The 15,017-nt window shown below is 48.7% G+C and overlaps 1 protein-coding gene across 1 annotated transcript; it reads left to right on the top strand.

Moving 5' to 3' along the window:
• Positions 1-1,981: 1,981 nt before the first annotated feature.
• B4GALT1 (UDP-Gal:betaGlcNAc beta 1,4- galactosyltransferase, polypeptide 1) lies at positions 1,982-13,885 on the top strand (the record flags this gene model as incomplete). Its single annotated transcript, XM_010141855.1, has 5 exons — positions 1,982-2,217; positions 9,576-9,763; positions 11,271-11,393; positions 12,940-13,044; positions 13,593-13,885. Coding segments are annotated over 5 exons (788 nt in total), but the record flags the coding sequence as incomplete, so codon positions are not given.
• Between the last annotated feature and the right edge of the window lie 1,132 nt (positions 13,886-15,017).

Genomic DNA, 15,017 nt, shown 5'->3' with positions numbered 1-15,017 from the left:
GGGGCAGACATCTGCAGAACCCAGCTTGTACCGTGGAGGGGCAGATAGGGTGGGGAACCAGGCAGGCATGTTGGGGGTGCGGCTGGGAACCGTGGGAGTGATGAGTGCATGGGCAGACTGATCCCAGTGCCTGGAGTCTGACAAACCTCTGCCTTCTACTTCTATGAGAGGGAAACATGGAAACATGCCCATTTGACCTGTGCAAAACACAGAGATCGGGAGGTCCCTTTGCATCCTGCCTGGGATGCCAGTTTCCACAAGGTCTTGCTTCTGTGATCCAGGCAGTGAATCAGGCAGCAGAGCTTCCTCATTGCCTACAGGCATACACTGAGCACCCCGGCCCGTTTGGCCAGTCTTCTTCCTGCCATCCCCAGCCTGAGTGAGCACAGGTTTGTGGAGCAGCACAACCCAACTTCCTCTAGGTGAATACCAGGGAATGAGCCATGAGCCTGGAGTGTTATTTCTGCTTTTTAAGTAGTTGCATGTTGGGGTATGCACAAGGTTGATTGTGATAGCCGCTGTCTTTTTGTCAGTGGCCCTTCCCAACGGGGTTCGGCCTGAGGGGTTATTTCTGCTTTTTAAGTAGTTGCATGTGGGGGTATGCACAAGGTTGTTTGTGAGGGCCGCTGTCTTTTAGACAGTGGCCCTTCTCAAGGGGGTTCATAAGTGAGCGTGTCCACCACTGGCAAGTGCACACAGAATAGTGCTCAGTGTGTGCCCTCGGAGAGGCCTGGGAGGTGTTTTCAACAAATGCAAAGAGGAGGTGGTAGTTCTAACGCTTATGTGTGAGTATGTGCTCACACCCAGATGGAGGAGAAGGGAACAGTAGGCAGCCAAAAGGGTGATCCCCAGCCTAGTGTTTATGGTGAAGACCTGCTTTATGTATGGGGGCCTCATCATCCCCACGCACTGCAGAGTGGGGGATGATGGGAGTGGGAACTGAGTGTACGTGCAAAGCCCCTTTTTTTTGCTCATCGTTACTGGGAGCAGGACGTGGCAGCTACCACGCTCATTGGCTTTTTGCAGTGAGTCTGTTCATCAGGGTGGGAGCAGCTGGAAGGAAATACTGCACAAAGACCAGCCTGGATGTTGAAAGAGGTCATTGACAAAAGGGCTTTGGTCAGCAATGCCGTGTTTGGACCTGGACCCACGTACAGCTGTATGGGAGGCACCGCCCCAGAGCTGGCGTGACAGCAGAGAAGTTCTGGCAAGCAGAGAGCACTCGTGCAGGCACGTGAGCTGAATTGACTGTATCAGTGACCAGGGCAACCCTGGAGTGGCTCAGAGGCTGCTGTCCTCTCTGTGGTGCCAGGGGGCTTCTCAGTGTTACACAGCAGTTTTGGCGCAGATTATTTTGACGGTTTCAAAACCTGCTGCTGTTGAAACTGTGTGCGGGAATTGCCAGCGTGCATGCAAATCTGGATATGTTTTTTTTAGCTGTTCTAATACAGAACTTTTAATAAATAATGGGCATGCCTACAGAACACTGAAAGCATCTGTAAAGGGGGGAAAAAAGAACAAGAAAGGGGGTTTTGTTGACTTTGCATGTGGCTAGGCTTGGCATAAGTAATTGCATTGGTAGGAGAGCAGGACTATTTTTGAAGTGCTCGACTCTCACACTGTATGAGGAGCATGAGAGAGCAGAGGGCAACACCCCTCTCTAGGCTGGTTTCATGGTGTGCCAGTGGGAGTGCAGCTGTTGGTCTGGCACGCAGATAGGAGGATTTTCAAGAATCATTTGGCATCAGCAGCTTGGTTGGGATCCGAAGAGACTACAGTGTTTGCAGGTTTGCTCTGAATGGTGGTGTGTGGTTGCTTGGGGTGCGGCTGGTCCCAACTTCGACATCTCCACACACTGCTGGGATTTTGTTTGTTTTGGTAAAAAGCAAAACAAAACCAAACCCAAACGTGTGTAAAGGACCTGTGCTCAGAGAAATAGATGGTGTGTGCTAACTCGCTTTGTGCTGTGCCTCTCTTCCAGTTGGTGCACTACGCATAGAGTTTTCCCAGCCAGTGAACTTGGAAGAAGTGGCGAGAACAAACCCAGAGGTCAAAGTGGGAGGTCGTTTTGCTCCGAAGGACTGTATAGCACTTCAGAAAGTAGCAATAATCATACCATTCAGGAACCGAGAGGAACATCTGAAGTACTGGCTCTTTTACCTGCACCCAATTCTTCAACGGCAGCAACTAGATTATGGAGTATATGTTATCAACCAGGTGAGAAGCTAAAGACACGGGGCTTTATGCTGCTTTCGTAACAGTGCCCATGCCCCCTAAAACAGAGGAGTGGTTGTTTCATCCTCAACAGCAGTGGGCTGGCAGGCAGGAATAAGTTTGCTTTTAAAAAAAAAAAAGAGTTTAAGAAAAAATAAGTTAAAATGAACATGGGCAATTTTGCTCTGATGATTCTGATGGAAAACCTAAGCTCCCCTGTTCTGTCACTTCACTTTAAGGAGCTTCTGCTTGAAGAAATGACTAGGTGAGGAGCGAAAAAAATCCCTGATAACACAACCCAACCCAACCTATCTTTCCACATGTTCCTTTTTCCCAGCTGCTGCAGGAATTGCATATAGAGATCTTTAAGGTAACAAGGCAGCATTAATGCCTAATCTGGCACTGGGTGTGCCATAAAGCTGTAGGATTCCACTTACTTTCTCAAGCAACTTCTGTTCATGTTAGTAATAGTGCACAAAGTGTCAGGATGGAGAAAGCAAAGCTGTGTCAGTGGAGCAGGTGAGTGATTGTCTTTAGGTGAACGAAACAGAAGAGAAACAAGTAGTGACAGGAGAGGGGGTTTGGTTTTTCTTTTTTCCTTGATCTCCGATGGCCTTATACTCGTCTTTAGGGGGAGAAAAAAAAAAAGGCATGTTTCACTTCAAACAAGTCTTAATTTATACTATAGTGATGATTAACTAAGTGGGTGTTGTTCACACTTGGAAAGGCTTAAAATGTGTAGGCATGTGCATGGTCTGCAGCATTAAAGGGCAGATACAGTTCTGAGAGCCCCAGCAGAGACTGTTGGCTGGACAGTCTCACAGCACAGTTTGTTTCTTGGGTATGTATTCATATCCGGTTTTCTCAGCTCTGTAAAAACTGGGATGAAGTAACATGCTTCTTTAAATGTAGCTGCTTAGATTTGTGGACCGGCTGATGTGTTTGGGCATATCAAACACCATGAATATTTAAAATGGTTGACCAAGCGATAAATTTTCTCACAGAATTCAAAGCAAGGGGAGACCTTTTTCTAGAGGGAAAACCAATACTCCATTACTACTATTTCTCTTACTTTGCTCATTTCCAGGGTGCCAGAGATCTGGGCAAAAGTGATTTGTGGAGAAGTAGTGGTAGCTTCCAGGCACAGCAGCCAAGGTGCCCCGGAGTCGGCGGCCAACTGTGCCCGTGGCCTGGCAGCCTTGTCACTGAGGTCACAAGACGTTTCTGCAGTATGCAGAACGGCACGCTGTGCCCTAAAATTAAGCCCTGTAAGGAAACCCTTCCTCCTTCTTACGTAATGCAAAGAGCAGCTGGTTGCTGGTGCTGCTGCAGTCCAGCTCCAGCCCTTTGTCTCTCAGGCTTCATTTCCTTGCACATGCAGTGTTTGCCCGTGCAAGTTACTGGTGCCACAAGGCTGCTTGAGCCACGGTCCCCACCAGTCACTGGGGTGCAGGTGGATGAAGGTGGCAGGACAACGTACCTCCCCTTTCTGAGCGTGGCTCTGAAGTGAGGGTGTGATGTGGCTTCCAGCAGCAGTCCTGCGGTGGGGGCTGCTGCTTTCCCAGACAGGCATAGCTCGCTGGCCAGCTCTGTGGAGGATCAGTGAGAGCTGCCCACCCGCAGTCCAGGAGCACTGCGTGTGGGCAAGCATCCATCTCCATTGCAAATAGCTGGCAGGGCCACTGGGGCTGGTGTTTCCCCATCAGTGGTGTTCAAGGGTAAGGAAAGTGAGGACCCTGATCACGAGGAGCTGCACTGGTGCCCATAAAGGCAGGCAGTGTCCGAAGCCCAGTTGGAGTTCCCGCTGCTGCTGCGATGGTGCATGCTGCCTTGCACTGCTCTGCGTTGCTGGCTCCTCCTCTTCTCTGGTCCTGTCCTCCAGTGCTAGGGCTGTGGGGCTGGCTGTCTGTGTGCTCTAAAGTTAACCCTCACAAAAATTACGGAAGCAAATGTTCTTTTCAGACACATCCCTTGAGCAAGGTTGGAGCAGAAGTGTCATGCAGTGCACAGGGTATATATGTCCTGGACACATCCAGGAGTCAGATGTAGGCTAGCAAGTAAACCTACTTGGTTTGTAAAACAAACACGCTCCTTCTGCATGCCTCTAACGAGCTGTGTCCGGAAGAGGCAAGGTGGTCAGCAATAGTAAACCCACTGGATGCATCTCTTGAGGCTGAGTGGGAGCACTGAATAGAGTTGCAGAAAATCTGATAGTTCTGCAATAAGTACAGTAGGAAAACGGTCTTTTTTCTCTGCTGTCTTGACAATTTCTTTTCTCTTTTTCTTGTCTGTCCTTCCCTTTGCATCTGCCCTCCTTTTTTTTTTTTTTATCTTATTTTTCCTTCTAGTGGGGAAATAATACCTTTACTTGTTAACCCTGTCTATATCAAAGCAATCACTGAAGCAAGGAGAATTACTGTGTGATCTGGTTCTTACACGCTGCCTACGTGCTCTTCTGTCCTCTGCATCTCATAGAAAGAAAGAGGAGCGCTGAGCCCTGCTACTGCTGCACTGGTAATGTCAAACTTCTTCCTTTCAGCGCAATGTGTTTCCGTCACAATGTGTCTCCACCATGCTGTTCTTGTGTGCCTGAATGCCTCAGAGTAGGACTTGACTGAAGTCAGGGGACAATGTCTGTAAGATGTCTGGTGTATAAAAGGAACCAGTGGAAAATATATATTATGCTTCACCCTACACACTCCACTCTCAGCAAAACCCAGACCCGATGCATGGAGTAGCAGTCGTAGGATCTTTCAGATAAATCTGATGTGAGAACATGCAGCTGGGCAGGCTTTTTGTAGCACCCATTTGGTGCCACATAAGCTGGACCTCAGCCAGTGAGAAAACAGTGGTGAATTTGTGATGTCTCCCTCAGCCCTGCTCGCTCCTGCTGTTACCCACATGCTCTCCAGCACATTCGGCCATTGCCCCTGGGTGCTTAGATGTAGAAATGAGTTATCTTGCTGCAGTTCAGCCTATGCAAATACCTCTGAAGCCAAACTGAAGATGGGGAAAGGGAAGACTTAGCAAATTGCCTGAAAACTGTGCAGCTGTTCAACTGTTTTCCACTGGCTCCTGGTGTTACCTGCAACGTCCACAGTAACAATTTTCTGGAGTGTGTGCATGTGGAGTGGTTGGGGCATTGCACTTAATCATGCTATTTTTGTGACGGGAATGAGGACCCCCCAGGTATGCAGCAATTGTGCTCAGCTTCTCCTTACCCTCCCAGTGGTGGGGGAGGCGAGTTTCCCCTACAGCTGGCCTCTCCTGCTGCCCAAGGTAGTGGTGCTGAGGCCTCAAAGCACCCTCTGACTCAGAATCAGCAAGGTGTCTCCTAATGTCTCTGTGGAGACACCCGATCCTGGAAACCCTGGTGACCCTGGAAATCTGTTTCTACCTGCTCAAGTCCACTGGAGTGTGGACTTTCACATGAACATTGTGTATGTGGTTCAGGCTGTCCTGGCAGATCCCTGACTTGGCTAGCAACCTCCCATTGGAGGCAGTGCTCTCTCCTAGCCAGTCAGAAGCACATATCCTCACCATTGCCATCCTGAGACCCACCGAGTTTAGGATCCAGGTGAGAGATGCAGCCACAGGTCCTCTGCACTGCTGTGCTGTCTGCGGGAGGAATCACAGAGGTGCCTCCTTCCTACATGGAAGTGGGAGGCAGGACAAAATCAGAACAGATAGCTACTTGATGGTTTGCAAGTCCTTTAACTTGAGTGACAGTTCCAAAAACCTCAATTTTGTCCATCTGGCACTAAAAAAGGTAGTATCCTTCAGAAGGTCTGGCTGAGCAAACCAAATTCAGCAATAGTAAAGTCTGGGAAACAAAAAAACATGGATGTTCTTTTGCTTGGGCTGATCATCTCCACGTGTGAGGAGTCAGTTAGACCCTGCAGGATTGAGGCAGCAAGTTGTCCCCATTCGGCCAGTTTCTCTTCCCCTCAACCTCAGGAGGGAATGGGGATGGAGCTGCACATGCTGAGAGACAGAGGGAGTAAAATCAAGAGTCAGAAACAGGTGTTGGGTGCCGACACTGGGCTGAGACATGGGTTAAGTTTCAGGACAAGAGAACATAGGGAAAAAATTGTCAGGAAAAAAGTAGCAAAAATGTGCTTGGTCTACATCTTTTCTGGTTGAAAGCCAAGGAAATAAGGGTGGAGGCTACATCTAGAGCTTGGCTGCACTGTCGAAGCAGCAGTCCCCTGTGCACTGCCCAGCTTTTCAGGATGATGCTCCTCTATCCAAGCAAGTCCAGACTGATCCAATTGCTTGTAGTAAGTAACAGAGAACCTTCGTGGGGTGAGGAACTGCCAAGCAGAGTCGAGGGCTGGAGGTTTCAATTCTGCTTTATCTGCTCTCTCTCGCCTGTGGTACTGTGCCCTGCACTGACCTGGAAGGGACAGATGCACAGAAAGGAGATTTCCCTACTCTGCTTTTATTTTTTTTTCCCTTTCAAATGGTTGGGGATCAGTCAAAGATGGAAGCCTTCAGCATGTTTCTGAGTTTTGAAAGAGTTGAATCTCAGACTCTGCAAGCACACCAGTGCTTCCACATTGCCTTAGGTGAAGAAATGGAGCTTTCTGCAGAAAGCAAAACCTCTCCGCAGTCTTTTTTGCTCCGATACATGCTGTAAAGCCCTGCATACCTCCTGGGATAGAAAACCAGCCTCCTGCCCTCAAAGGAGTTGCAGTTGATAACAGCGTTGCAAGTTTTGCTGCATGAGGTACCTGCTTACAGTAAGGTTACAAAAATTGGTTCAGAGGGGGCTTTTTGTTTTCTTCTTTGGTTGTGATTTTCACCAACCCCTCCCCAAGGCTTTTGGCTCCCCACATTGCAAAGCTGTGTGGCTGTTTGGGAGAAGAGTGGCAGTGCCCATGTGAAGTGTTCGCTATATGTCTGGTCCCTTTCCAAGTGCAGGGCCCCAGAGTAGGCTCTGCTGGGGTCTGGTGGGTGAGGTGGCACGAGAGGTCCTGCGCGCTCTTTGTCTGGCCGCTGCGATGTGCTTTGGGGATTTTGGGGGGTTTCTGGGGAGAGGTTTTAAATGCAGCTCCTCCTAGCATTGTTAATCCCTAAGTGTCACCAGAGGAATTAGAGGCTACCTGGAGGCATGGGGTAATTACAGCTGAGCCTCTGCTGGTAACAAAATCATTGCAAAGTGCCTTTTGCCTTGAAATTTCATTATTAAAAGAGCAGCCAAAGGGTGTGAAATGAGGACACTTTCCTAGACTGGACCCAGCAGGTGCTTTGGGGTGTAAGCACATCACACTTTGCACTGTCACTGGGAAAAGTCTCGTTTCAGAAGGTGCCCGGGTTTGGTGCTGTGGAACCTGAGGAGCGCTTGGCAACTAGGGGTGGGTAGCCCTCTTCACCTTCTAATCCCACAGCCTCCACGGCTTCCTCTCCCTGGCCCCTTTGTTCGACTTGCCTTCATTTTCTGCACTCAAGTTTTCATTGCTCTTGCTTATGCATGATGGTGATCATCTTCCCACCACCTTAGTTATTGCATGAGCCCTTTTGTTTCGGGTGAGGATGCTGGGAATTTGCTCAGATCCTCCTCCACAAAAGCTCACTCCTCCCTGTGAAGTCATTTATGCCTGAGGCAGATGATGAATGCTTTTGAAAACCTTGGTCTGAAAATTACATGTAAAAACCTTCATTTGTGGCTATTCCAAGAACCTGTATTGGCTCTCCAGTTACAGGTACATTAACCACTCTGGATTAAACAGTTTCTAAACTGATTATGTATTAACCAGTCAAAGCTGTTTGGGAGGAGGTGGTGTTTTAAGCTGCTGCTCCTTGGGCACAGAATTTTATCCGTCCTTGATTCGAGTCCCCTGCCAGGTGCAGGTGCCACAGGGTGGGGTGATGGCTTGCATGGTGAGGGAGTCCTTTGGCTCAACACTGCTTAGAGGTTGTGGAGGGGCAAAGGTGGGATGTGATAGAATACAAAGGATTTGGCAGCTTTGGTTTCTAGGCTGGCAAAAAACCTTCAGTCTCCTTCAGCAATGCCCTGTGAGTTCCCTTCTGCCTGCTCTGTTCCCCTGCGCAGGGCTGGGTTTGAAGCTTCTGCTGCAAAGTTGGGTCCTAGATTGGAAATACTCTAAATCCCCCAACATTCTTGGGTTTGTGGGTATGATCCTGTTGTTTTTTGAAAGTACTGGAGCAATTTGCGAGCCTGTGCTTGTACTCCAAGCCACATGTTCTTTTGAAATGTTTCTGCCTGAGAGAGGCCAAACTCATTCTCCTCATTGCTCGGGGAGGAGAGCAGAGGTTTTCCTGCCCCACTGACTGCAGTCCCTTCTTTAACTGTGCCTGCCCTGGGATAAATGTGCCCCGCTGCGGTGTCAGCTCTTTTCCCGTCCTTCCCATCATGGTGATGGTCCTTCTGGTTTCATTTTCCCAGCGAAGTCCTTGGGACGGATGGTGGGTCATGCTGTGCTCAGTCAAGCTGGTGGAGGAGCAGCAAAGAAGGGGCTGTGCCCCTCACCAGACGGCAGTGTCCACTGTGTGAGCTGTAGTCTTCGCAGGAAGTGGCTTTCATGAGCCTGCCACCTAGTAAACAAGGCTGTGTGTCACAGACCTGCACCAAACCAGCAGTGACCTTCCAGGGCCTGGGGAGCATCCTGCTCCTGTGTGTGCACAGCTGCTCAGGGCTTGGCGCAGGAGCAGGAGTGAGCAGCAGGGCATCAGATCTTAGCTCCTGGTGCCACCCTGGGCTTTGCAAATAGGGTCTGGCACATGCTTATGTGTGCTGCTCAGCAAAGGCTGCTCCACGGTTTTGCAGCCGTGTTGTGGCAGGGTTGAGGATGAGGGTGCCGAAATCCTGGCCACAGAAAGGTTTTGTTCTGTGCTTCTTGTCCTAGCTGTGAGCTAAAGTACTGCCAAGGTGTCTCTCTGTAGCACAGGTCTCTTCTTCTGTCTCTCTTTGCTTTTCTCTTCTGCTCCAGGAAGCCCCAGCTGCTTGCCCCTGCAGTCCATAAACTTGGTCACAAAATTCAGTCCCAACATGCCCGTGTGTGGGGTGAGACAGGGAGGACCGCTTGGTGTCAAACGTGCCCTCTTGGTCTCCCACCAAGAGCGGGTGGCTGAGATGGGTCCAGCCTTTCCTCACCATTTTGGCTGCCCTTGCGGCTTGCAGGTGGCTTGGATGCCATTGATGTGTGGGCAGCATTCCGGGGGGAGCTCACTGCAGATGTCCCATGGATACTGAAGGGGTTGTGCTCAGGCTTGAGCTCAGTCCATTGCAGGCACACTGACCCAGTGCAGCAACACCAGCATCCAGTGACAGGTAAGAAGATGCTGATGTCAGGGTTAAATTTAAGTCACTTAACTGCTTTTCTTTGTTTTTACATTAGGATGGAGAAGAAGAATTTAACCGTGCTAAACTGCTGAATGTAGGATTCGCAGAGGCCTTGAAAGAGTATGACTATGATTGCTTTGTGTTTAGTGACGTAGACCTCATCCCAATGGATGACAGGAACACCTACAAATGTTACAGCCAGCCACGGCACCTCTCTGTGTCCATGGATAAATTTGGATTTCGGTGAGACACCTTCTGGAGGGGCATTTTGTTCCTACTACTGTCGTTAGCCTGGCAGGCCAGGCGCAGTGTAACACATCCCCACCCACCACTGAAAGGCTGGGAAAATGTCTCTGGCAAAAGCCTGTCCTGGCGTGCGCGTCCCTGCAGGGTGCGGATGGCTGCAAGCAGGACCAGCTGGAGGGGAGGAAGGGGAAAAAACGCAGCTGAGCAGTTTATTAAAATTCACAGCCTCTGGAGAGTGAAACATAGGGTGAGGGAAAAACTAAGAGCCTGTCATTTTGCAGATGCCTGTTTATCCCTTCTTGTGTTCAGGCTGGAAGCTGGAAGATGACTAGTATTTCCACCCAGTCTGAAAAGTGAGACACTCTCACACAGTGAGAATTATGTGCAGCTTTAAAAAGACTGCATCAGACACTATTTTAAGAGCAAACTGAAATATTTTTGGCTGTTCAATTTTGGGCCGTTGAGGGAACTGCCCTGGTATCTAACAGCAACGCGAAATGCCTTTCAACATATATTTAGGTTCAGCAAGCTGCCCTAAATAAAAACGTATCTGACTTTTCCTTTACCAATATCTCTTTCTTTTGTGACCCCAGAAGAAAATTGCAAGACAATGCCATTATTTTCTTGCCTCCCCTCTCCTCTTTTTTTTTTTTTTTTTTTTTTAATTTCCCCCTATCCCAAATCCCCAAGGGGGAGTTCGAAAGCTCATCTATAAAGTGAAAACTGGGTTGATCCCTGTGATCCAGTTGTGACTGGCACGCGCCAGCCAGTAGTGCTGAACATACAGCAGTGGTGTTCACAGTGGTGTTGACCCTGCACGTCCCCACTCCAGACCCAAGCCCCGCTTGGAGCAGGACTGTCACCAGCACCGCAGCAGCTGCTGTTTTTTGTTGCAGCTAGGAGAATCTTAGAGCAGAAATGCTGGCGTCTACTGCTCATTGAAGCAGAGTCAAGGTCTGCAGTAGGTCCTGGTGATCCCTGTGTGGGCCCTTTCTTTGTGCTGTGGGTCTGAATGTCATGTGTTCCTGATCTCCTGATGAGTCGTCCCCTGTTTTGAGCAGGAGCTGATTGGCTTTGTGCGTGCAAGGTCACGCTGCCAGCTCCGTTTTGGGCTGCAAGCTTTCCTTTGGGGCACTGGCGAGCATGGAGGCAAGCAGGGGAGCTGCAGGAAGATAATGCATTTGCCACTCCAGGTGGGGCACACGTATCACCCATCTGTCCTTTGGCAAGTTGATGTGCATCTCATTGGCTTGCCCTTTGAGGACAGTGTACTTCTTCCTTAGTGAAAGACTGCAGCTATTGCCAGTTGCAAAATACTTCCAGCTGTATTTGGGACTGAGCCCACCAGCTCCCTCTGCCTGGGCCAAGTCCATGCAGGCGCCTTGCGGCGGGTGCTGGCTTGCTGTGGTCTGGGGTAAAGGGCAGTGGCAAGCCCTTTTCAGGTGGGCAGACTGCTCCTCGGCTAGCACCTCTTCTCTAATGTCCTTTTCTCCCTAATTTCCAGGTTGCCTTACAATCAGTATTTCGGAGGTGTGTCTGCCTTGAGCAAAGAGCAGTTCACGAAGATCAATGGATTCCCAAACAACTACTGGGGCTGGGGTGGTGAAGATGATGATATTTATAACAGGTAAATAAATACTGCCCCCCTCCCTCCCCCCACTTGGCACCCGCAGTGCCTCCAGGCTGGGGATGAGCACAGACCTGCTGCTCTTGCCGGGGGGTTGGGGGGGCACAGTGTGTCTTTTCACCCGGAACGCGGGAGCCTCCCCTCTGAGTGGGGGATGGAGGTGATGTGTGGGTGATTTGCTGGCTCAGCAAAAGCATGTTGCTGCTGGGTGCTGGCACCCAATTTTGCAGCTCCCAGGCTGTGCTGGGGAGTGGGTCTTTCTGGAAAAACCATACTCCTGTCCCACACACACATCGCTCATTCAGTGTGCAGCCTTGCAGGCATCCACCCTTGTGCATAGGTTAGAGCAGCGTGCTTCTGCATCTCCCAGCACTGGCTGGAGGAGGGGGTGGAGAAGACCTTGACCCACCTAGCCCAGTGTGGCCAAAGCTTGCCTGGGTCTGCAACCTGGCAGTGGATCCCTTTGTTCCCATGAGAGCTTCATTTGTCAGGCTGTAAGCTGCTGTAAATAATGCTGCGAGCTGTCACTTCCTGCCCGGAAGGAAGCTGAGCAAGGCTTAGAACTGCCGGAGAGGAGGAGGGTGTTGCACATGACAGGCTGGGACCACCCCTGCCTGAAGACTGGGACAGAGAGTGGATTTGTGCTGCCCTATGGCTTCATGTCCCCAGAGCAGTTGCTGTGAGAAATCATGTGGTGAGCTTAGATCTGGGAAACCCTCTTTACATTTTTCAATGAAACCACCCTACATGGTCCTTTCTCTAGGCTTTTCAAGCTCTTTCAGGCAGGAAGGGGCTTCCTAAAAACGCTTGTACCTTCCTGAGATTCAGCACTTCTGTTTAATAAACCAAGCGAGGGACAAGTTTCCGGCAGGGCAGCGCATTCAGAGCAAGGTAGTAGTCCTCTCTTTCTGCGTCACTCAAGTTCTGAGGAGCAGAAGATGCCGTATAGAAATGAAAAGGGAGATGCAAAAAGGAAGAAACCAGGTACTTTACCAGCATTGGTGTCCATGAACTGCTGATGCTTTGCAAGACCATGCAAACAAAGACAGGCTGCCCCTCGCCTGGCTGGTTACAGCTGGGACCATTGTGGCTCTGAGTATGTGTCTTCCCAATGCTGCTTCACCACTGTTCACTTCAGTTCCAACCAGCACTGCAGCTTTCACGTCCCAAAAAAAAGAATGCTTTTCTGGCTCCTTTCCAGATGGGTTAGAAGCTAGATGCCTCCCATTCAAATTTCAGTCTGCAGCCTGGAGCAAGGTTAATGTGGGAGTTGGAGGAGCTGGTGGTGCCGGTGAGGGTGCAGTGAATTAGCAGATTTTTGGTACTGACAGGGGCACCTCTCTGTTCCACGTGCTCTTTTCCCTTTCCCGCGTGAAAAGGGACTGGCTAACCTCCTTTCGCTGTTGGCAAGCCTGCAAATGACCTAGTGACATCCTAAAAAAAAAAAAGGTAAAAGTCTAAGAAACAATGGTCTTTTGTGGAAGGTGTGACAGAGCATCCCTCATCTGTAACCTGCAACGGTGTTTAATGTACTTAATTTTCACAGGCTGGTATTTAAAGGGATGGGGATATCCCGTCCGGATGCCATCATTGGGAAGTGCAGAATGATTCGTCATTCCCGGGATAGGAATAACGAACCCAACCCTGAGAGGTGCGTCTCCCCACATCCCACAGCGGATTCCTCCCTCCCTTGCCTGTTCAGCTGCTTGAAAGCCTGCAGCCATCTCCTCCCGCCCTTGCTGACCTCTCAGTTCCCTGTGCCCCCTTCCCCTCACCAGTTTATTACCCTTGTTACAGACCTTTTCACTATGGCACGAATGCCTCTCGCCCTCTGGGTTTTTTTCCTTAAACACAGCAAAATAAACTCTGAGCAATTGTTTCCAGCTTGTCTTTGGCATATAAAACCTGTGCTCTGGTGCAGAGCTGGAAAAGGATCTGTGTGATTTAAAAGCTTGGGTACTTTTTCCTGGCTCAGGTTTGATCCCATAGGGATGCCTCTGCCCACCACTGAGGCTGGCCAAGTCTGGGGGTTTATGGGACCCATACTGATACTCGGGTTGTTCTTAAAACACTGGAGATGCTGTCTGAGAGGCTGTAAAAGTGTCGAGTGAAGTTTGTGTTGTTTAAAGGTTTTCTTTTTCCTTTCTTTCTTTGTCGGTTTTTTCCCCTCTCACTTCTGGGTTTTTTTCCCTTCTGCAGGTTCGACCAAATTGCTCACACAAGAGAGACAATGAGCTCCGATGGCTTAAATACACTATCCTACAAGGTGTTAAGAACTGACAAGTACCCTCTGTATACAAAGATCACAGTGGATATTGGCTCGCCGAACAGCTAACATCACAGGTGCTAGAGAGACCGTGCCTGTGTTGCCCAGGACATCTGGCATCCCAGATGCTTTATATCTGCTGGTTTTATAACAGTTGTGACAAACAAACAAAAAAAAGGGCCTCTTTTGGCATGCCAAAGTGTCTCCAAATTGGTTGGACGAGTGCCTTTTTTTTTTTTTTAAATTCCAAACTTGACTTTACACAACTTTCTAGCTCTCCATTGCTTTGTAAGTCCAGAAGCTGTACATAAGAGTTGTAAATATTTACTTTGCCAGAAGATGTTAAATCTGACCTGTTTGCTGCAGTTGCTCCCCGTGCTGACTTAATTGGTTGATTACAGCTGTGATATATCAGCAGTTACTGCTCATGATATGTGGTGTTGTTTTAAACGAGGTTGATGAAAACATTCCTTTTAATTCATTCCTGGTTTTACTTTATGAAGGACTGTAAAATGCTGCTAAAATTGTACAAGTTTACGCTTTGTATGAGGTTGTTTTTATTTTTAATGGAGACAATATAATTTTTTTCTCATAGTGACCAAAACAAACATCTTCTCTGTGCGCAGGGCAGGTGTGGAACAATCAAGTCTGAATTCAATGAATGACATTATTTCTTTTAGTCTCAAAGGAAGGTCTGAGTGAGTTTAGCTAGAGTTTGCCAGAATTTGCCAATGAGCTCTCTGCATTAGGTGGGAGCTACACGGATGGCATCTGAAAAAACCACTGGCTTCAGATAATTTTATTTCTGAATGTGATAGTGACTTTTTTTTGCCTCAGTATAGTACCTGGGGTTTGGGGGTGGGGGGCAGGGGGCCAAGGTGTTTTGGTTTTTTCCTTTTTCCTGAAATAAAGATGAATTAATTTAATGGCACAATGAAATTATGGCCTTAAAATTTGCTGACACTTGTTAGCCCTGTTAGGAAGAAGCTTCCCAAAAACAGTTTTTCTTGCAAGGTCATGCATAAAACTTGAATTCACTTATTACTTTTATTGTTGTAACATTTTAATATCATTTTTAAGTAATTTGTGTGTCATAAGCAGTATATTTAATACCAGATTAAACAAGGGTGCAGCATAATAGGATATGATTCAAGGCCTCCTTTATCTTCAGACCAGTAGGCTTTTTATGTGCGTCATTATATATAAGCCATGTATTATATTTCCTCTGTGTATTTGTCCATGAAATCTCCTGCAGTGCTGAGATATTCACAGCAGGGCTGACATCCAGTTGATTTTTTTCTTTGCCTGAAGGCTGTTGCAATGTGTGTCCTCTATCGGGAAACTCCCTTCTGCTTTTC

This window comes from Buceros rhinoceros, unplaced genomic scaffold (genome assembly GCF_000710305.1).
Source record: "Buceros rhinoceros silvestris isolate BGI_N320 unplaced genomic scaffold, ASM71030v1 scaffold7498, whole genome shotgun sequence".
Taxonomy (NCBI): domain Eukaryota; kingdom Metazoa; phylum Chordata; class Aves; order Bucerotiformes; family Bucerotidae; genus Buceros; species Buceros rhinoceros.
Note: the sequence above shows the minus strand (reverse complement) of the source record. Positions and strands in the feature narration are given on the sequence as shown.